Source organism: Acanthaster planci, linkage group LG21 (assembly GCF_054643075.1).
Source record: "Acanthaster planci isolate LZ-2023a linkage group LG21, COTS_SCS, whole genome shotgun sequence".
In the NCBI taxonomy this organism is placed as follows: Eukaryota; Metazoa; Echinodermata; class Asteroidea; order Valvatida; family Acanthasteridae; genus Acanthaster; species Acanthaster planci.
Window position 1 is genome coordinate 6,856,235 of NC_141797.1, and position 21,460 is coordinate 6,877,694.

Here is a 21,460-nt window from a genome sequence, read left to right on the forward strand (position 1 = left end):
GGCCCTCAAGTTGACACCTTGCCCTGTTTGCTCATGACCACTGGACAGAACAATGTGTGACTTGTCTTGTAGTTTGACAAAGCGACTTCTGAATTCACTCATTTTCGGACCAAATGACTCGTGACTTGACCTGGACTTGGGGGGAAAAAAGACTCGCTGCTAGCTCTGTCATTTCTCGAGACCTAGTCAGAAATAGATAACTACTTTCTTGTGCGAAGCACGGCTCACAAGAAGGATCAATAACCAACCTCTTCCTTGTTTGTGTCGCGCTCTCTTCTAGGATACTACATCTACCTGGAGGCGTCCTTCCCCCAGACAAAGGGAGACAAGGCACGCATCAACTCCCCCGCCCAGAACCCCACCACAGGCCGCTGCCTACAGTTCTGGTACCACATGTACGGCCCGCACGTGGACCGGCTCAACGTCTACCTGCGGGACGACCAGCTGAAGGATAGCCTCATCTTCACCAAGTACAGCACGCAGGGGAACCAGTGGCTGCGGGGCCAGAAGGAGGTCACGTCGGACACGCTGTGGTCGGTGAGGGGAAACGATTCTTGCCATTTCTGTCCCACTCCCCGCCTCAATAGAGAGGAAAGACAATCTGCCCCGAGTTGATGAAGTGCGCCCTCATGGGTAAAGAAGAAATAGCTTGGTGGGAGGATTTTCCAACAGGGCATGTGCAGTTAGTTCACTCCACTTGCATGCACTTGACATACTTTGGGTTTTTTCACCATGCTACAACAGGTGGTCTTTGAAGCCGTGGTAGGAACGTCGTATTATGGGGACATAGCCATCGATGATATCTCACTGGATGACAAGCCCTGTGTGGACTTATGTGAGTTGCCTATTAAACGCCAAAAATAAAAACAAAAGGGCAATATGGAAATCTGTTAGCAACAGTAGGCTGTGTTTAAAAGGATGGCTTGGGGTTTGATTGCCTAGTGTGCTTATGGAAGCCATTGGCTAGCAGCTTCCTCCACTGCCAATAGATGTGTGTTTACTGCTGGCCACAGCCTTACTTCCTACCGTAGCTGTAACAGGAAGAAATACGTCATTGGGTGGGGGGGGGTTATTTAATACTAGACATGGTTTTCAGAAAGCCTTCAGTTTGGGAAAAAAATTGAGGAAGTGCGGCTGGCCATCATTTGACTCATGGGTGTGCTTGTTGCGACCTTGTTTTTATTACAACTGCGATGCACATAGCTTTCATTCTGTTCCCCTTCCTGAAAGCTTTTCACAGCCATTTTCACTTTTTAACCATATGATGTTGATGTTGATGCTCTTCTTTTCCCGCGGGGTGGAAGATCGAGGAACAGAGTTGACTCTCTCTGTCACTAACTTTTCTCTTATCGTGCTCACCGTGTCCTTCCAACCGTCCACCTGTGCATTCCTTGTAGAAATCTAATATGTCAAGTTAGTTTTTTTCTTTGTTTTGTTGCCCTCAGCCGTCTGCGATTTCGAGATTGATCTCTGTGGCTGGACTCATGACTCAACGGCTGACTATGAGTGGCAGCGAGACTTTGGAGGCACGCCCTCAACAGGCACTGGTCCGAGCAAAGACCACTCGACGGGAACCAATGTTGGTGAGTGGCATGTCCCCGATAGCAGTCTATCTGATACTAGATGTGGCATTTTTTACAAGTAATGCATCTGAGTTATTTCCTCTCAGTTGGAGTCCTGAAGTCACTAGATTTAACTCCAGACCTCTCTCACGGGGCAGCCATCTTTCTTTTCAACCATTCAAAGTGATAATACCCTACTGAGACAGGAAGGAAAACTAGTCGGTTTCCTTTTATCAATATGTGAAGCTGCGGATCGGTTCACAGGGTACAAGACAAACATCGCAGCATTATGACAAAGGTCTAAAGTCTTAATTATTTGGTTCAATTCTGAGAAAATCTGTGTAAAAGGTCAGCTGGGAGCAATACTGACCAGCCAGGATGAGCCAGCGGGTTGGAAGAAGACTTTACTTTGCTTTTCTCAGACTTAAGTGTTGTCTGGGTCCTGACAAGACTCCCTTTAACTGTTCCCCAAAGTTTTCGGCAATTCTGTTCTGTGTGGTACATGTAGTTGAGTACTTCACAGGTACTTCACAAGTACTTCATAAGTACTTTGCCCATAATCAACATTGCAGATACCTTGGTCTCAGGTTAAACCAAACTCTATTCATCTGAATGCATTCCTTTGTCAGCATTCCTAGCTTTTAGCTGTGAAAGTACTTTTGAAGGGTCTCGTGGAAACTTGTGTGTAGTAGTTCATTACTCATAAGAATAAGTCATTTGACATTTCCATTGGTAGAATACCAGTGCTGTATTTGCACAGGTTGCAGGTTCACGACCCACCCTTGTCAATTCCTAGGTAATTTTTGACATTTAGTGATGCACCAAGCGAGTTCCCCTTGTGATTTACCTCATGAGAGCCTGTATCCTTCCCCCCCCCCCGTCAGGTTACTATGTCTACCTGGAGACGTCCGTCCCCCACCAGCAAGGCGACAAAGCCCGACTCCTCAGCCCCGTTTTCGACGACACATACGGGGAGTGCCTGCACCTGTGGTACCACATGTACGGCAGCGACATTGGACAGTTCAACGTCTACGGCTACGACACGGTCACCAACGTCAAGTCCAAGGCACTGTTTAGCCTCTCGGGTAAGCGGTGGGCAGAGAGCAACTGTATATGGAGTCTGACTTGCATGTTTATTAAGATTGATGAGTAAACAGTGGAAAGTATCACCGTCGGTGTAATTTTTTGTCTTTTGTTTTGCAGGCAACCAAGGGAACAAGTGGCGCTTCACCCAGATCACCTTCAACGCCCCCCACGACTACCAGATCATCATTGAAGGGGTCAGGGGCAAGTACTGGCAGGGGGACATTGCCATCGATGACGTCCTTCTCACCACTGGAGCCTGTCCTCGAGCAGGTTAGCTGAAAATGTCACCGTCCCGGGAGTGTGAATGAGGGATTTGTATCCCTGCTTTGTATCTTTTGAAGTGAAGGGAAGCTGTGCTTAAACGTTGCTCCTCACCTTCAAATTGCATCTCTATAATATATTCTCAAAGTACTTGGTGCTAGCTTTAAAACCTCATAATAATTACAGGATTCTCACAACTTGTTGAAAATGTGGAAAGTCGTTGAACTTTATTTTCAATTTCCAGTTCTGGAAAAGTCACTGGAATATTTAGCAAATATAATACAAATCAAGGAATTTTGTTAAAAACCAACTTGCTTTTCAAAGTTTAGATCTGACTTTGATACGAAGCAAATGACGGCCTTTACGTGGATTGATGATTATTTGTCACAGAACAAGTTGTACAGTTTTCACTTGAGTTTGTGTTCTCATGAATTAGGTCAAAGGTTTTCACTTAGTTTGGTCACGGAAAAGGGGTGGAACTATGGGTGGTCCTAAACTTAACAGTCATTTGCAAAAGTTTATCACCACCTGTACAAAATTACAAAATACATTAACCTGAAGAAAAACCAAACTTAAACCAATTAATCCATGGCAACTTATGTTTGTTTTCAATGTGTGAGCTTAGTATCTTGGTCAAGCAACTATTTGACGACATCTCCATGATTTGAAATGTTAAAAGGCTAATATTCAGTGCGCCCTCCTTTATTTCTGATTATCTTAACAGACTGGCGTTTATTACCCATGCTGCCTTACACACAAAATGTCATACAAGACCTGCCTTTGCAAAAAATTTCATTCAAATGGGTATATAGCACTACACTGATGTTATGCACCACTGTAAAATCATGTTAAGTAACCATTCAATGAGACAATATAATTCAGGCCCTGTGACAGAAATAGCAATACAATTCCAGGTGGTCTGGAACTTTTACAAATGACTGTAAGGTGCAAGAACCCTGCATTTAGAATTACTTGTTCCTCAGTGCTTCTCTGTTCACGCTTTGATCTATGACCCCCTCAGGGTTCTGTGACTTTGAGCGTGACATGTGCGGCTGGACCAATGCTGACTCGGGCGACCAGTGGGACTGGCTCCGGACCAAAGGGGGCACGCCGAGCTTGTACACGGGTCCGAGCACAGACCACACCACCAACTCGGACAGTGGTGAGTTGCTGTGGCAGCATTTCTCAAGCCTTCTTGTTTTCCAAATGCATATCAAGCCCAATTTCCATATCGACAAGAAGAGACACAGAGAATTGCTGGAGAGTTGCTGACAATATGCAGTGATGTAAAACACTTGATCGTGACAAGCTAACACAACCGTCAGTGGAGACAATTGGGAAAGTTGGATCGGGTTCAACTTTACCGACTGTGTTCAGTCACCAGAGAAAGCCTGTACAAACACACCGGCATGGTGGGCATGCAGTGATGTCTCTCTTGTCGTGTACCCCTCCTTCTTGCCATTTTCTCCTCATTCAACGGTCTGCAGGCCAATTTGTGAATAAAATAGCTGACCACAAATAAAATACATCAAACTGGAGTATCAGTTTGGCTTCAAGAGGCAGCATTAATTGCCACCGAAAACAAGGTATTTTATGCAAACATTTTCCGAAATTGGGATGCCGTTGTGTTAAAATTTTTTGATGAAATGATGTGATGCAGCATCCCTTTGCAACGGTTTGTGTCTTGACGTCATGGCTGTCATCAGTTTTCATTGGAATTTTGTTCAGGTTCTCTCATTTGTTATCTTTTTTAACAGGCTTCTACATCTACTTCGAGACGTCCCTCTCGGGAATGAAGAAGAACGACAAGGCGGTCCTGCGGAGCCAACACCTGGCCATCACCGGCGGCTCCTGCCTCTCCCTCTGGTATCACATGTACGGCAAAGGTACGTTGGCAGACCAACGCCTCGTTTTGTCGTGACTGTCCTGCAAATGAAACGATTAGTCTGATCCTACACGGAGGAGCTCTAAAATCTCTGGGCAAATTCGCTTTTGTATCCGGCCTCAATCTAAACAGCCGGGAATGGAGTCTGCCCGCTCTTATCGTTGCAATGCAGTTTTTCTATTGCTTGTAGCCCTCAATGTATTCCTTCCTGATCTCTTGTGGTTGTTTCGACGTCAGTTTTGTGAAAACCAGACCCATAATTCTCACAAAGTGTCAACTTTCTCTCAAGGCAGTCAGGTTAATATATTAACTCTCATTCTGTGCTCAACGTATGGAATGACACGTCTACGAGAGAGCATTAAATGACTCTAACACCAAATCCCTTGATAATTAAATTGAATTGACACTTGAGACATGGGCATCTTCACATGCAGGCCAGGACTCAAAGAGATTGGCCATGAAACTTCTAGGGTGAACATTTCTTAGTTTTGATGTTCTTAACCACACTCACTTTTCCATTGGGCAAAATGATCAAGAAAATGAACTTAGATGGCCTGGATTCCCTCACTAACTTTTCAGGCATCGGAACCCTGACCGTGTACACAGAGGACAACAAGAACGCCAAGATCAAGCAATGGTCGCTGAGCGGGGACCAAGGTAACATCTGGCTGAAGAAGCAGATCCAGCTGACCAGCACTGTGGAGTACCAGGTAGGCAGGATACCAGTGATAAAAACCACCATGCTTTAGCAAGCCTCCAAGCAATACTTGCTTAGTATAACTGTCAAGTTTCACAGGATTTTCAACTGAATGATGCATTAAAACCAAGAGCTCAGTTTGCTTATCCTAATGCAAATTAAACCAACGCGTACTTCAGTTTTTGGACCCAATGACATTTGTGATTCGTTCTGTAAAATGGATTCACATGTCGCCAGAACCACTTTTGAGTTGAAGGCCTCTGAATGTATCTTGCATAGTGTTTCAGCAATAGGAGTCCTCAACATTTTGACATCTACACAACGTCCATTTTCATTGTACCAAACTGAGTGACACATGGAAAGAAAGAGCTCAAATTCCTTGATCTAAGACAATTGCCGCACCCCCAAGATTGACACGAGTGTCTGTTATTGCCACTAGCTCAGACCCAGTCTGACCCGCAGAACTGGTTTATTGGTTTTTTTGACAGGTGTTGATCGAGGCCACGTACGTGAATGACTGGCGAGGGGACATAGCCCTGGATGACCTTGATCTAGAGCCCACGCCGTGCGTCTTCCTTCCCACGCCAGCACCTACGACACCTGGACCTCCCACTCACCGTAACTAAGCCCAGATTCCTTTAATCAATGCTTGATTGATTTGCTGATTGCAAAGTCCTAAAAGTTGTATTAAGGCTAACACGTCAAACAGAGTTTTACCGGAACCGAATTTCACAGCTGAATTCTCATTGTATGCTCCAAGTGCTACCATTAAACGCTCTGCCACGTCTGCAGAAGAAGAATTTTTCTTTTCACCCCGATTTCCTCCATTGTTTCATTGTCTACCTCTCCCTCCCCAAGAACCCTCTCATCCCCTTCCAACCCCCCTCCACCCACTGGGTTTCTCAATTATACCTCCTCCATACATCCTCCATACCAACCCACTGTGTTCATTATTGCACTGTGTGCACCCACCCATCACCCTTCACACGACCTCAATGGGTTCCTTAATTATAAAGCTATTTAACCCCCCCATACCACGTACCCCTCTGGGTACCTTGATTGCACCATGTACACCCACTCATACCACTCCATGCCATTCTAGTAGGTTCTATTGATTGTACCACCCATTCGTCCCTCTCATTACCACACCAGGGCTCCTTGATCACTTGTACCTTGTGATCCCCCATTATGCTACCCCACTGGCTGTGTGTTACCATCCGGTCCTCCTTTTCCTCACAGAGCCCAGCCAGTATGATTGTGACTTTGAGTCGGGCTGGTGCGTGTGGCAGCACGCTACCACAGGAACCTTCAAGTGGAGCAGACAGCAGGGGAGTACCTGGTCCGTTGACACCGGGCCAGAGTATGATCACACTACCGGCACCTCTCAAGGTACGCACCTCCCTCTCCATAGATCCGACAAATTGTGGCCATGTCCAACTTTGGTTTTAAGCTCACACTAGGTCCCTCAACCCTGTGATACAAACTTAGGAGGGAGGGTCCTTTTATTTTATGGTATTATAGAAAAGACATCCAAATTGTTCCCAAGTCCAAAAAATACTGATTCTGAGAGGGGAGGCTCTTTGTGTAGAAGGGCATGAATGCCACTTTGAAGCCACAGGGGTGGGTCTCAGGGACGGTCTTTTGTCTGGCCTTGTGAATTCTTTTGTGAGTGGTCTTGCGACTGGCCTTGTGACGGTCTAGACTTGTGTTTGGTCTTCTAAATGGTCTTGTCCTTTTCCCTCCACGCAGGCTACTACGTCTACATCGAGGCATCCGGCCAGACACCAGGCGCCAAGGCCCACATGACCTCCCCTGATATGACCTCGGCCACCCTTGGCAAGTGCGTGCGCTTCTGGTACCACATGTTCGGCCCCAACATTGACACGCTCAATGTGCTGCGGCGGGAGAATGGCAAGGACACAGTGGAGTGGACGCGGAAGGGAGATCAGGGCCCAAAATGGACGCAGGGCCAGGTATTCATTGACGGCAGCTTCGCGGTGAGTAATACTCCACTGGTACGACGTTGGGTACCAGATTTGGGCGTGATGTCATAAAATTGAGTACCGAACATTTGTCAGTAAGCAGCTATAGTCATTCTAAATGTAAAGCAGTTATATTTAAAATAATGTTTACCTCAACAGGGAGTACCTTCATAAGACTTTGAATTTGGTTTGAAGTGATTCAGTTGGGCAATTTTTTTCATTGAGAACATTATTCACCGTGACTGACAGTCAATGAAAATACACCAGTTTGAAATGTTTAAGATTGTGGTCCGTTGGTTTTTCCCAGTGGTATACTGCAGTAGCATAACTTGACCAACAAAAAGGGAAACTGTAATCTCCTGCAAGAATTATTAAGTGCCCAGTGTCTGGTCAATCCCCTCCCCATAACAACTCATCTTCAAAGCCGGAGAGGGGGTACTTTTTAAAGTTCCAAATGTTAATATAATTTATTGGTTCAAAAATAAATTGTCTAGTTTGTCATTAAAGGACTTAGTTGTTCTGAATATGCCATCATGTTGCCCATTTTTCTATTTACTGCTAATGGGTCATCAGGGAGACATTCCCGTAAGAATGTGCACAAAATTTTTCCAACTTAAATGTCCCATAATTCAATATTCCCTAATCTGATCTGAACCAAACTTTGTATGTTTTCATATTAGGCCCTAAACTACCATCTCTCAAAATATGGACAATAAATTCGGCCTCCTTCTGGTAGTTTGAAAATAGGGAGACACTGAAATGTCTCCCTAAAAGCCAATGTCTCTCTAATGCTGACAAATTTACCACAAAATATCTTCCAAATGACCTATTTGTAACAATTTGGGTCTTACTTAATTTTTACTTTTGTATTTTGTCAAAAGTCATGCGTTTATCTAACTTTATAATTCAACAAATATACATCACAGAATGGAAATAAATTTTCAATTTAAAAAAGGAAAGAATGGTTTGTCCTCCAAGTGCCAATTTTTGACAAAGTAAATGTCAACCACGAAGCACAGCTCTAAAAATATTAATTCTAAAAAGGAATTAAAAGTCTAGGAATCCAAAGTGAGACGATCATTGAACGCCTTCACTTTTCCTTCCTAACACCTTTTCCAATTTTGTTTCCTCACCTATAACTGAACAACACCTCGCTTGGTTTTCCGAACTCTCATCCTGTCCAGGTCATATTTGAAGGTGTGCGTGGCAGTTCTTACAAGGGCGACATTGCCCTGGATGACATCGAAGTTTTGAACGGCAAATGCCCTCTCATGAGTAAGACGTTTCCCATGACACCACTTTGATAGGGCTGCCAGAAAAAAAGAAAACCATGTGCTCCGGTATTCACAAATGTATTTCAGCTAGAATTAGAAAGTATAAACCAGTTTTGAAGTCGAGACCATCATTAGGTTCAACAAGACAAGGGCTGAGTCAATTCGACTAATTCACTTTTCAAATATTTGACCTTCAAATCAATTGAATATCCAAATATTCGGTCTTAACGATCAGCAGATTGTTGATGATTCAACGATGTATACAAAATCAGTTGCAAATAATGCACACAATTGTACATTATAATCACGAAAATAATATTCACACGGCTAGAAGTATCTCCAGTCGTGATTTAGCAAGATTTTAGAGCCAAACAATACTTCTTGCCCTGTTGAAAATTTCTATTTTAAATCTTTTAACGATTAATTTACTTTTTGAGTCAATGTAAGATTTCTGTCACTTTTCATTTGAATCTGCTTGAAACAAGCCTCCTTAACCCAAGTTTTCTCATTCAAAACTAAAGAAAATGCCCCCCCCTTCATGAATTTTGCACTTCAGTATTCAAATTCAGAAAACAATATTTGAATATTGGATAATCAATCAAATAGTTGGATAGTCTTTACAGCCCTAAACAAGACCACCAATATGAATCCAAGTCACAAAGTACTCAGATAAAATGCAACAAAAGCATTCCTTCCTGACTGGTCACCCTACTCTTGTGTCTGGCTTTGTGTCTGGTCTTAGAGTGGACTTGACCACAACACTGGCAGAAGCCGTTGCCAGCACCTACCCTGATTGAATTTACAAATAATTATTTGTAAACCTTTGTAAGGGTGCATTTGCATAAGGAAAATACGCAATTTACCTTGTCATCACCTGAACCTCGTTATAATAAGATTTCAAGTGATTTAGGGCTTCAAAGCTCGGTCTTTACAGTGAGACATTGCTACTTTTATGGACCTCTACTTTCTTTAGCATTTTTTTCTTCTCCGAAGGCGTCTATAGTTCTTTTCCTTTTATCGTTTTCTATCCATGTTGCTTTTAATCAAAGATAGATTAAATATGATTAATTTGTTTCATCATGTAACCAGGTTTATTCATCGTCTTTCAAATTATCCTGTGGTAGTTTTAATGAGAGCTCTGGAGAATTGCATTTTGGGCTTCGTTGCAAAGGTGCATTCGTATCGGTTTCAATCCCTAGATGCCATTTTTTGATGCACAATTTGGGTCATTCATTATGCCTGTGGCAGGCCGCTTTGTAACTTCATCTAAAATGTTTTCCTATTTCCTCTTTTCCAACTACAGTGACTTGCGACTTTGAGCACGGTGATTGCGGCTTTGCCCAGGACAAGACAGACAACTTCGACTGGACGATGGGAACCGGTGCAACGACAACCCCCAATACGGGACCGCCCTACGACCACACCTACCAGAGTGCACAAGGTAAGCAGAATATGATTGGGAGGATCTAGATTTCACAGAGCCATTACGCGCCGAAATTTGCTAAGTGAAGAAATTATTTGCTAATAGGAAAAATGAACTACTTGTCAAAATTAGACACACAGTGTAGTGTAGTGGGGACTGCTTCTGGGTGATATTTGGTCAAAACATTGCTGAGCAGAAGGAAGCCTGCATTGCAACACTGGCTTACCAGTCAAAATGTTACTTCCAGTATATGCAACTCATGGCTGGTTCCCCAGCTTCTAAACCTCATGTAGCAAGTTCACTAAGCAGTAATTTGGCAGCCCCTGCACAATGCGAATGACAGGCATGTGAATTCTGAAAGTTTGATATCGTTAAAAATAATAACAAAATATCTCATATACTAAAGACTGATCTGAATTGAGAAGATTTTGCTGCTTTGGCAGAGCACTTTTGTGCAGGTCGTGCACACACATGAAATACCTCTTTGACCAATAGGGTGTTTAAGTTTTTCAAAATGTGTGCAGGTGCCACATTTTTTAACGCATGTGCCATTTTCATAAAAATAGCATTTCCATGATTTGCACTCTCACTGTATTATTTCTGATTATAAAGATGAACAAAGAAATTGACTGGAACAGGATCTGAACCTGCTACCTCTGGAACACCGTACCTGTGCTCTACCAACTGAGCTATCCAGCCCCACGTTGGTGGCTCTTCCCATTTGTCAACATCTCTGTTCGGGGGGCACTATTAAGAGTATTGTTTCTGATTAGTCAGCTAAACTAATTGAAATTTATCTTCAGATTTTTAGTTGATACGGAAAGGTAGTTAGCAGTTACGGTAAATTTGTGTTGTGTTGATTTGTTGTGACGTCTCCTTTGATTGCGCAAAAGGACACTACATGTACATCGACGTATCGGGCAAGAGCAACGGTGACATGGCCCGCATCCGCTCGCCCGAGTACCCGGCGACCTTCGGGACGTGCATGAAGTTCTGGTACTACATGGTGGGCGTGGACGTCAACGCCCTGAAGGTGTACGTGGAGGTCAAGGGCAACAAGGGCTCGCCCGTCTGGGACCGCTACTACAACGCCTTCGCCTATTGGATGGTGGCCGAGGTGTCCATCCAGTCAGCTTACCCGTACAGAGTATGATACAACTGGTTACTTATTTATGGGGGATTTGATGTTGACGCATTGAAATGAAAGATCTATAAACATGTACGAGACCATTGGGAGATCATTTACAAGACCAGACACATGACTACTCACAAGATCAGTTACAAGACCAGTCACAAGATCAGTTACAAGACCAGTCACAAGATCAGAAGTGGACCAGTCATAAGGCCAGACACACTACAGAAAACTGTGCACAAGACCAGACACAAGACCAATTATAAGACCAGTCACAAGTAACAGAGTAAACAGTGACCTAAGAAATGCTTCCATTGCCGTTTATTTGAGTAGCCTGTGACCTGGATTGAGACTGGAGGTATTGTAGTGGTCTTTTAATGGTTTTTATTGGGTTGTGTATTGGCCCTAAGGGAGTGCAACTGAAACATTGATTTCAAAATATATCTTCAAATTTTCCTTAAGTCAAAATATTTCAAACTTACATTGGTGAAAGTTGCCCTCAAGTTGTACTTCTTTTAAAAGTAAAAATTCACATCCAAGTTTTTTCTATCTTCAGATTCTCTTTGAGGGCCTGGCCGGCTCGGGACCCAAAGGCGACATCGCCATCGATGACATCGACCTGACGGGCACCACCTGCTCGCGGCCCGGCAGCTGTGACTTCGAGAACGACTTCTGCCTCTACATGAACATCCCCGGCGACGACATGGATTGGCTGCGCAACAAGGGCAGCACGGACAGCTACAACACGGGGCCCTCCACCGACCACACCCTGGGCACGTCCTTCGGCTACTACGTCTACATCGAGACCTCATCGCCCTCCATCAAGGACGACTTTGCCTACCTGATGTCGGAGACGCTGCCACGCCAGGACATGTGCCTCAGCTTCTGGTATCACATGAAGGGAAACCACATAGGTAGGAAGAGACACCAACCTGCATCCAGCACTTTGCCAGCTTCTCAAACTGCAGCAATTCAAAATAAGCCTTTTGCGAGTTAAATTTGGATGAAATCTGGCACATGCACACTTAGACCTTTAAATTCACATGAACATAATAATTTGAACTCTCCATACCGAAGGCACCGTTGCTGTACTGCACCTCGTGATTCGAATCAGGCTTTTGCTTAGTCACAGGAGACGCCTTGCACCAATACACTGTTTTCATTGAATAAGAAGAGCACCAAGGAGCCAGTCCATTCCAGAGATGGCAGTTGCTATGCAGAATCAAAATCATGAGGTGCAGCAACAGTGTCTTTAGTCTAGGGAATTCAACTGATAATAGTCTTGTGCAATCAGAAAACTCAGTGGACCAGATTTATGCAAATTTAACTCGCTAAAGGCTTATTCAGTGCACCCCAAACATTTGTCCTCAGAAGGTCCGTATCAGGATCAACATCAGAACTGTGGGACACTAGCTACAGCACTTTGAAGTTGGTGGTATCCAGCCAGCGGCATAGCCAGGGTTCTCACTGTGGGGGAAGGGGGGTTCAAGTTGGTTCAAGTCTTAACATTTTCTTAGTGATACTGTTATTTTCTTTGTTCACATTTCCAGTGGAGGGGGGCAATAATTTGTCGGGGGGGTCGTTTTCCTTCCCCAGCCCCCTTAGCTTTGTCGTTGCATCCATTTGCGAATAGTTTCAACCTTTACAAGGCTGTGCACCCTTCTGTTGATTTTAGCGCTCCAACGAAGGTTCAGCAGTTGGAGCATTTTGTCTATTGTATTGTTGATAATATCCACCCCAGAGGTGACTCCGAGCCATGGGTCACTTGAACTGAGTCTGAGGACGTGACTCGCGTTCGAGTTTAAAAATTTGACTTGCGAGTTTGGTTTGAGTCACGTTGCCTCACGGGTCCAATCTCCATTCATAACGTATGCTGTGGATCAACCAACTGGTCATCCCTCAAACCCCCTTGTAAAAGTCCCTCTTCTCGGCTTCCATGTCCAGGTACCTTGAATGTCTGGCAGCAGACCAACATCCTGCATCCCCTCTTCTGGACCAAACTCTGGAGCGAGGACAAGGAGCAAGGGGACGTCTGGCTCCACACCCTGGTGGACGCACCCAAGCCCAGCACCGTCTATGAGGTCAGTACGACAGACACTGTTGCACAAGCCCATGTAGACTTTTGTACACATTCTGACGAAATTTTTCTGTGCATACCCTGCTCTGTGCATGGGGATCAGCACCCCTTACACTGTGCTCCAACGCTTAGGCATCTGAGCCCAGGTCTGTGTTGATGAGGAGAAGATTTTGATTGTCAGGGAAACTTCGCCCCAGCATTTTGATATTAAATTTGGAAATCAACAATCATACTGGACAATCTCATTTCCTTGATCCATCCTTACAGTGACCAGAGTTAGAGATCAGTGCTGTAGCCTAGTCCCTACAAATCCATCACAAGTCACCCAGTCAATAAGCAAAAGTCACAAGCTATCCCACTGTAACAAAAGCATTTGTCGCTGTTCACCCCATTATTGTGGCAAGTCTTATAAGGGGACTTGTGACTAGACTTGTGAAAGGACTTTGATGGACTTGACTGCAACACTGGTAGAGATTTCATCCCATTTGCCATCTGATTGTTGTTCATCCGGATACAGAATAGTCGCCATTTTAAACCATGTCCAATCAAACCCCCCTGTTCCACAGATCGTCTTCCAAGGGATCAAGGGCTCCAGTTACCAAGGCGACATCGCCATCGACGACATCCAGATGTACAAGGGGCTGTGCACGCCCCCCACTCCAGCCCCGCCCTGCCAGTTCAACTGCAAGAATGGAAAGTGCCTGACGGACAAGACACAGATTTGCAACTTTGTGGATGACTGCGGTGACAAGTCAGAGGAGGCCAACTGTGGTAATTATTTCTTTGTTAAATTTATTTGAAGATTTCCATTCACTATTAGCTGAAACATGGTTATGCTTTGGAGTAGCGTGATGAGAGTTATCGCCCATAAAGATGAAGAACGCTTGATTTTCAACTTTCAAAATTATTTTTCTGTGAGCTGAAATCAGTGTAAAGAAAGGAAAAAAATATTTGGAATCTATTGCATTGTGAATATTTTATCTACCTTTTCCAGGAACTTGTCAATTTGAGAATGGTGCATGCGGCTGGACTGACACGAGCATCGGATCCTACAAGTGGGAGATTGGAACAGGGGCCACGCCCACTGCAAACACTGGTCCCTCAAAAGACCACACCCTTAGCACTGCTGCAGGTAATACACACTGGCTCCCCCCCTCAGAGACCACACCCACCATTAATCCTGCACCCTCAGAAGACCACACCATCAGCATTGCTGCAGGTAATACACACTGGCCCCAAGCCACAGAGACCCCACCCACTGTTAAACCACCATGCTCAGGCAAAGGACTGCACCCTGAGTACTTTTAGGTAATACACACTGGCCCCAAGCCACAGAGACCCCACCCACTGTTAAACCACCATGCTCAGGCAAAGGACTGCACCCTGAGTACTTTTAGGTAATAAACACTGGCTCCCCCCCCCTCAGAGACCACACCCACCATTAATCCTGCACCCTCAGAAGACCACACCATCAGCATTGCTGCAGGTAATACACACTGGCCCCAAGCCACAGAGACCCCACCCACTGTTAAACCACCATGCTCAGGCAAAGGACTGCACCCTGAGTACTTTTAGGTAATACACACTGGCCCCAAGCCACAGAGACCCCACCCACTGTTAAACCACCATGCTCAGGCAAAGGACTGCACCCTGAGTACTTTTAGGTAATAAACACTGGCTCCCCCCCCTCAGAGACCACACCCACCATTAATCCTGCACCCTCAGAAGACCACACCATCAGCATTGCTGCAGGTAATACACACTGGCCCCAAGCCACAGAGACCCCATCCACTGTTAAACCACCATGCTCAGGCAAAGGACTGCACCCTGAGTACTTTTAGGTAATACACACTGGCCCCAAGCCACAGAGACCCCACCCACTGTTAAACCACCATGCTCAGGCAAAGGACTGCACCCTGAGTACTTTTAGGTAATACACACTGGCCCCAAGCCACAGAGACCCCACCCACTGTTAAACCACCATGCTCAGGCAAAGGACTGCACCCTGAGTACTTTTAGGTAATACACACTGGCCCCAAGCCACAGAGACCCCACCCACTGTTAAACCACCATGCTCAGGCAAAGGACTGCACCCTGAGTACTTTCAGGTAATACACACTGGCCCCAAGCCACAGAGACCCCACCCACTGTTAAACCACCATGCTCAGGCAAAGGACTGCACCCTGAGTACTTTTAGTTAATACACACTGGCCCCAAGCCACAGAGACCCCATCCACTGTTAAACCACCATGCTCAGGCAAAGGACTGCACCCTGAGTACTTTTAGGTAATAAACACTGGCTCCCCCCCCCTCAGAGACCACACCCACCATTAATCCTGCACCCTCAGAAGACCACACCATCAGCATTGCTGTAGGTAATTAACACTAGCTCAGCCTCTCGGAGACCACTCCTTTAAACAAGCTGTGATGCTGCCCAGAGACCACACCTTCACATAAAATGCTACAGATGGAAATGATAGCCCATCCCAAAGACCGTGCCTTCATCAATGCTCGCAGTATGGTAGCTGTAGTAGATAATTAAAATATTTCTTGTGAAGACTTGTGGAGCACTTTTACCGTACCTGTCATGACGTGGGGCATTTTTGAAGACTCATGCAGTACTTGTGAAGTACATGTACATGTACCTGTGAAGAAATATGAAATAGTTGTGAAATACTTGTGAAGACCTGTGAAGTACGCTTGAGGACTTGCCAAGTACCTGTGGGGACTTGTGGAATACTTAAGATGTATGGAGTGCTTTTAAAGTACTTGACTTGACTACTACACTTCCCTGCATGTTATCTGGTGCTTGTGATCATTCTCGTTTCTCTTCCTCAAGGTCACTACATGTTTGTGAATGCCAACTCGGGCTCTAGCTTCAGCCAGGCCACCCTGGAGTCTCCCACGCTCTACGATGCCTCCTCCACGTGCCTGCTGACTTTCTGGTATCACATGTATGGCCAAGGTATGTTGACAAGTCGAGGCACAAGGACCTTTACCCGAGGGAGCCCTCAATTTGCGTCCAAAAAACAAGTTCAAAATCTCATATTCTGATCCAAAAGTGTAGACCTTCCCACAGCTTGTCAAGGGTTGGCTCAAGGAAGGGGGTGACCTGAGAATGAATGTGTGACAAACTGTGGACCCATCGGTTTGATATCTCTTTACTCCTTGGGGTAGCTGGCAGAGTGGGCTAGAGTTGTTGTAATCAAGACCTCTTTAGGCCATCATGAGACCCTAAAAGACCGATGCCTTAGAGCATCCAGTTGGAAGCCATTTTTAGTGAACTGCAGAAAGGTCTTGTGACTGGTCATGTGAATGGCTTTGTGACTGGTCTTGTATCCTTTTTTATGACTGGTCTTCTGTCTTGTCTTGTCTTGTCTTGTGTTTGGTCTTGTGACTGTTGTCACTTGGTCTTGCGTGGTTTGTGTCAGGCCATTTTGTCTTGGTGTACATTCTTGTGACTTGGTCTTGTGTCTGGTTTGTGGTGTTTGTATACATTCTTGTGACTGGTCTCATCTACAACACTAGAAAGGGAATGATGGCAACTGAATGTCCTTGTACAGGCCTCCATACTAGAATAATTCACACCTAGTTTGTGTTTGATTGTTTTGTTTTGCAGACATCGGCTCCCTGCAGGTGGACATGCTCACAGGCGTAACGCGCACCATGCTGGTGTACTTCGACCAGGACATGGGTGACCAGTGGAACTACTTACAGTTTGGTATCGGTCGTGTCCAGAACCCCTTTAAAGTAAGTTAGATTGTGCTTGGTGCCTCCTGGTTTGATCTGGTTTCATCTAGTTTGAACCGGTTAGATCCAGGTTCCTCTTTAAATTGGGTTTGATATACAACATTCATATTCCCGAGTCCAGTTTCTAGACTGCACTGGTCAAACTGAGCTCTCTTCCCATCACAGGTTGTATTTGAGGCCACCAGATCCTTCACTGTCCTAGGTGACATTGCCATTGATGACATCATCTTTGTTGGTTGTGGTCTCCCAGGTAACGAATTAAAATTCATTATAAATTTCTAGTATGAAAAATAAATTAGTCTTTGGTTTGTAGGTTTTGAGAACTGAAATAAGAAGAATTACACAATTATAAAGATCTGTGAATTCATAAAAAATCTGTATCAAACATGTTTACACTATAAGCTTGTGAGAATAAAGTTGACCAGTGTCTGAATTCACCCATTACCCACTCACTAGTTTTTAGACCACTGACCTTTTGATAATTTTGACCTTCTTTCCCAGCACCGATTTCGGGCAATTGCGCCTCGGACCAACTCCAGTGCAACCGCAAGAACTGCGTGGACAACAACCGGGTCTGCGACTTGACAGACGACTGCGGAGACCAGACCGACGAAGACGCCACAACATGCAGTGAGTATAAAATCGATGGCAAAGCTGTCAAAAGTAGCCGGAAAAATGTGCCCCAATAGAATGGGCCACAAGTTACCTGAGCCACGTATGGCTATAAGCCCACGCCCAAACCAACTCGCTGCGGCTAGGGTTAACACACACATCTATGGGCATGAGCTGCAGCTACTAGCCAGAAGCCTGTGCCAAGGTGTGCCTGTTATACCAGGCCGCAGCCTGCAGATCAGTTGGAAAGGGTAGACAAGCGTCTCGCTTAATATGGTTAGTGAATTTTCCTGTGTTAATTTATTTTTTTTTTTTTTTTTTTTTTTTCCCCAGAAACCTACCACATGTGCAACTTTGAGGGGACCATCTGCGACTGGACGCAGCTGGTGACCGATGAGCTGGACTGGCAGGCCCAACAGGGAATGACCCGCACACCCTGGACGGGCCCGGCCAGGGATCACACCACTGGACTGTCCACGGGTGAGTCGATCACCTCCTTGCTCTCTCTTCCTCTCCACTCTTCTCACCTTCTTCGCGAAGGAGCTCGTCATGTTCTTTGTTTTCTGTTCACTCTCCTTTGTTTTATCACATTTTTTTGTAAATATTCATCCAATGCATAGTTTTGTTCATGCTTCCTATCTTTCTGATTTTGTTCAGGACTTCCTTCCAACTTCTGTCTTTCCTTAATACATGGCAAGTCTTGCCTTCAAGGGTAACCATGCTGCCAATGCTTTCCTGACTAACAATAACATCTAAGCAGTGGCAACCATGACTCCCATTCTAACTTCCATCTGTCCTTACTTCCATGAAAAGCGATTGCTTTTGGCTTCGGGCATCGTCCTCCACCCGGAGACTTCTGTTGTTTCTAGGTTTTACCTCGTGTCTTCCTGACTAGCTAGTACATTCAGGCATTTAGTTCCTGTGACTTCCATTATAACTTCCGTTATAACTGATAAGCCTTGCCTTCCTCCTTGGCTTCAGGCCAACCTACCTACCCACCTGCACCAGGAGACCACTGGTGCTTCCAAGGGTGGTTAACTGTGCTTTCCTGTATGGCCAGCCACTACATCCATCCAAGCAGTAACTTTCCATGACTTCCGTTATAACTTCCACCTTTTCTTCCTTTACCTGATAAGCATTCCATTCCTTTTGGTTTCAGGCACGTACCTTGTCCTGGAGACCACGGGGGCCTCCAATGGCAACCGTGCCTTCTTGGCCAGCTACGCCATCCAAGCCGTCACGTCTACCGACTGCAAGATCCGATTCTACTACCATATGTACGGCATCGACATCGGCACCCTGACTGTCTACTTCTGGGACACCACCAACGGCCCCCTGACCAACATCTGGAGCATGTCCGGGGAGAAGGGAGACTTCTACGAGCGGGCCGAGATCATCCTGAGCCACAATAAACCCTTCCAGGTCAGTAGAGAGGGTCAGAGGTCAAAGGTGACATGGACTAAGCAACTATAAGCATTGATTTGGTTGTTTCTCTTTGGTTAATTACTTAGAGGAATTGATTACAGACATGAGATGTTTCAGACTTTTGTGTGAATTCAGACATTTTTAATCTGAGAGAAAGCATTCATCGGTATGGGAAGAAATGCATCGTTCAGACGTTTTATGCGCAGTTTCAGGTACTTTCTTTAAAACTGAAAATCTGTGATTTGTTTTGTTCTTACCTGTAAGTCTTTACTCAATTAAAATTACCGCCAAAAATCTCTGACGAATTACCACCGAATCAGTTCTTGGTTGTGGCCACCCAAACGCACCCTACTAAAATGGTTTCTTTAAATAACATAGCGTAATACTTGCGGCTTTTATTTCTAAGAATGAAGCTTACGGCTTCATTGCTCCACACGAACATTGTATAGTCTAAGCCCAGGTGACTTGCAAACTTTCAAACTGATGTTTGTAGAGGTAGTAGATGTTAAAAGCAAGTATTCCACTGGTCCTTAACTTGTATTTTTTACTAGTTTTCATAATTGTCTCTGCCAATACTGGGCAGCAAAAATAATGAAGACATGTCTTAGTTGTAGTTCATGTGAACAGCTTGTCGAGTGCTAGTTGTGATGGAAATGTGAGTCCCTGTCAAGTACTTGTGAAGTACCCAACTACAACGCTAGCTGGATCTGCATGCCTGAAAAATGGGCTCACAGTGCCTATGGGTCAGTGGAGTTGGTGTCACAGAGTTGTTTTTTTTTTCTTATTTGTCACAGGTGCTGATTGAGGCAACCGTGGGAGGGAAGTACGGCGACATTGCCATTGACGATGTCTCCTTCACCCCGGCCTGCAAGGCATTCACTGGCAACTTCCCCTCAGTGCCGCCGCCCACCAAGATCCCCATCAATCCCACTTCCAACCCCTGCCTGCCGGCACAGTTTGCCTGTGCCGACGGCAGCTGCATCGACGTCCTGCTGGTCTGCGACGGCAACGACGACTGTGCCGACAAATCGGATGAGGCTAACTGCGGTGAGTTTAACCCCTTAACGCTGGGATTCTTTTGACCGCAGCTGTTGGACTGTGGTATACCAAGTATGCAAAGCCTTGTCCAGCAGCAGGCCCACATTGAAAGCGCAGGTGCATGATGAATAGAATGTATGTGTGGTATGCACTAATCCTTACACAAAGCCGCAGGTGTCGACGTCTCCCAGTGTGAAGGGGTTAAGATATGACTTGATGGGATTCAAACCTCTGAAATCTGCTCTGCCAGAATTTTGTCTCATTTGGGGAAGATCAGAGAGGTTTGTTTAATGTCATGATTATCCAGTACCAACTTGAACATATGCAACCCATACAGGCTGGATTTGAACCTGAAACCTTAACATTTAGGAACTGCTTCACTTACATTCCAAGCAACTGCCATTTTGAGAACAATCAGTGTGGTTGGTCTGTTATCATGTCAGGCCAGCTTTGCCTTCATGAATGAGAACAATCCACAGAATTATAAGCCAGATGGGTGGACTCGAACCCGGAACCTTAACTGTTGTTACTTATTTCCCTTAAATTCCAGGCTACTGCAATTTTGAGATGGAAAATTGTGGTTGGTCCAGAATCACGTCTGTCCTGTACCAGTAGGAATGCTGACAGTCTACAGATACCTACAAACCACATGGCTGGATTTGAACCAGAGACCTTAACTTTTGCTGCCTATTTTTCATAAATTCTAGGTAACTGCGATTTTGAGAGCAACCAGTGCGGTTGGTCCGGAATCACATCGGGCCTGTACCAGTGGGAACGCCGCCAGTCAACGGACACCGCCAAGCCCCATGCCCCCAACACCGACCACACCACGGGCACCGGCTGGTACATGTTTGTGGACAGCACCACAGCAACGTTCTTGACCACCGCCATCCTGCAGAGTCCCCTGCTGGGCAATCGTGGCTCCAAGTACGTGAAACACAATCTGTGTCGTCAGAGTGATTTTTCTTATCAATATACCATCTAATGTGCATGTGAAGATTCTAAAAGGAGACGAATGTGCCAATTTCTGTCTGATTACCGATAATGAAACAGCCTTATTTCCTTTGCAAGCACATGGCATCTACACAAATCCTGATATCCAAATGGAATCAAACTGCTCTTATTTTGTACACACGATCCGGTGCATTTATGCTCCTGCAGTGTGATTACCTCACAGGAGACCTTTGCTAAGTATCAACTGGCCCTCGCTGATAACATCTTCATCGTCGCTTCGGTCAGAGTTTTCTGTAAAGGAT

At 45.2% G+C, this 21,460-nt stretch overlaps 1 protein-coding gene across 3 annotated transcripts in view; it reads left to right on the forward strand.

Annotated features, from left to right (window-relative positions):
• Window positions 1-21,460, forward strand: part of LOC110982359 (MAM and LDL-receptor class A domain-containing protein 1-like) — a 157,892-nt gene that overhangs the window by 90,175 nt on the left and 46,257 nt on the right. For all 3 annotated transcript variants that reach the window (XM_087131433.1, XM_087131431.1, XM_087131432.1), the window contains exons 88-113: window positions 281-537; window positions 745-835; window positions 1,446-1,583; window positions 2,447-2,647; window positions 2,766-2,918; window positions 3,931-4,071; window positions 4,667-4,795; window positions 5,374-5,504; window positions 5,980-6,109; window positions 6,731-6,880; window positions 7,241-7,488; window positions 8,658-8,748; window positions 10,051-10,188; window positions 11,064-11,317; window positions 11,859-12,216; window positions 13,247-13,383; window positions 13,946-14,150; window positions 14,374-14,511; window positions 16,219-16,344; window positions 16,999-17,129; window positions 17,295-17,379; window positions 17,631-17,759; window positions 18,075-18,221; window positions 18,901-19,163; window positions 19,961-20,213; window positions 20,912-21,131. In XM_087131433.1, coding sequence (XP_086987559.1) covers window positions 281-537; window positions 745-835; window positions 1,446-1,583; window positions 2,447-2,647; window positions 2,766-2,918; window positions 3,931-4,071; window positions 4,667-4,795; window positions 5,374-5,504; window positions 5,980-6,109; window positions 6,731-6,880; window positions 7,241-7,488; window positions 8,658-8,748; window positions 10,051-10,188; window positions 11,064-11,317; window positions 11,859-12,216; window positions 13,247-13,383; window positions 13,946-14,150; window positions 14,374-14,511; window positions 16,219-16,344; window positions 16,999-17,129; window positions 17,295-17,379; window positions 17,631-17,759; window positions 18,075-18,221; window positions 18,901-19,163; window positions 19,961-20,213; window positions 20,912-21,131 — 4,444 coding nt within the window. The remainder of the gene's footprint in view (window positions 1-280; window positions 538-744; window positions 836-1,445; window positions 1,584-2,446; window positions 2,648-2,765; window positions 2,919-3,930; window positions 4,072-4,666; window positions 4,796-5,373; window positions 5,505-5,979; window positions 6,110-6,730; window positions 6,881-7,240; window positions 7,489-8,657; window positions 8,749-10,050; window positions 10,189-11,063; window positions 11,318-11,858; window positions 12,217-13,246; window positions 13,384-13,945; window positions 14,151-14,373; window positions 14,512-16,218; window positions 16,345-16,998; window positions 17,130-17,294; window positions 17,380-17,630; window positions 17,760-18,074; window positions 18,222-18,900; window positions 19,164-19,960; window positions 20,214-20,911; window positions 21,132-21,460) is intronic.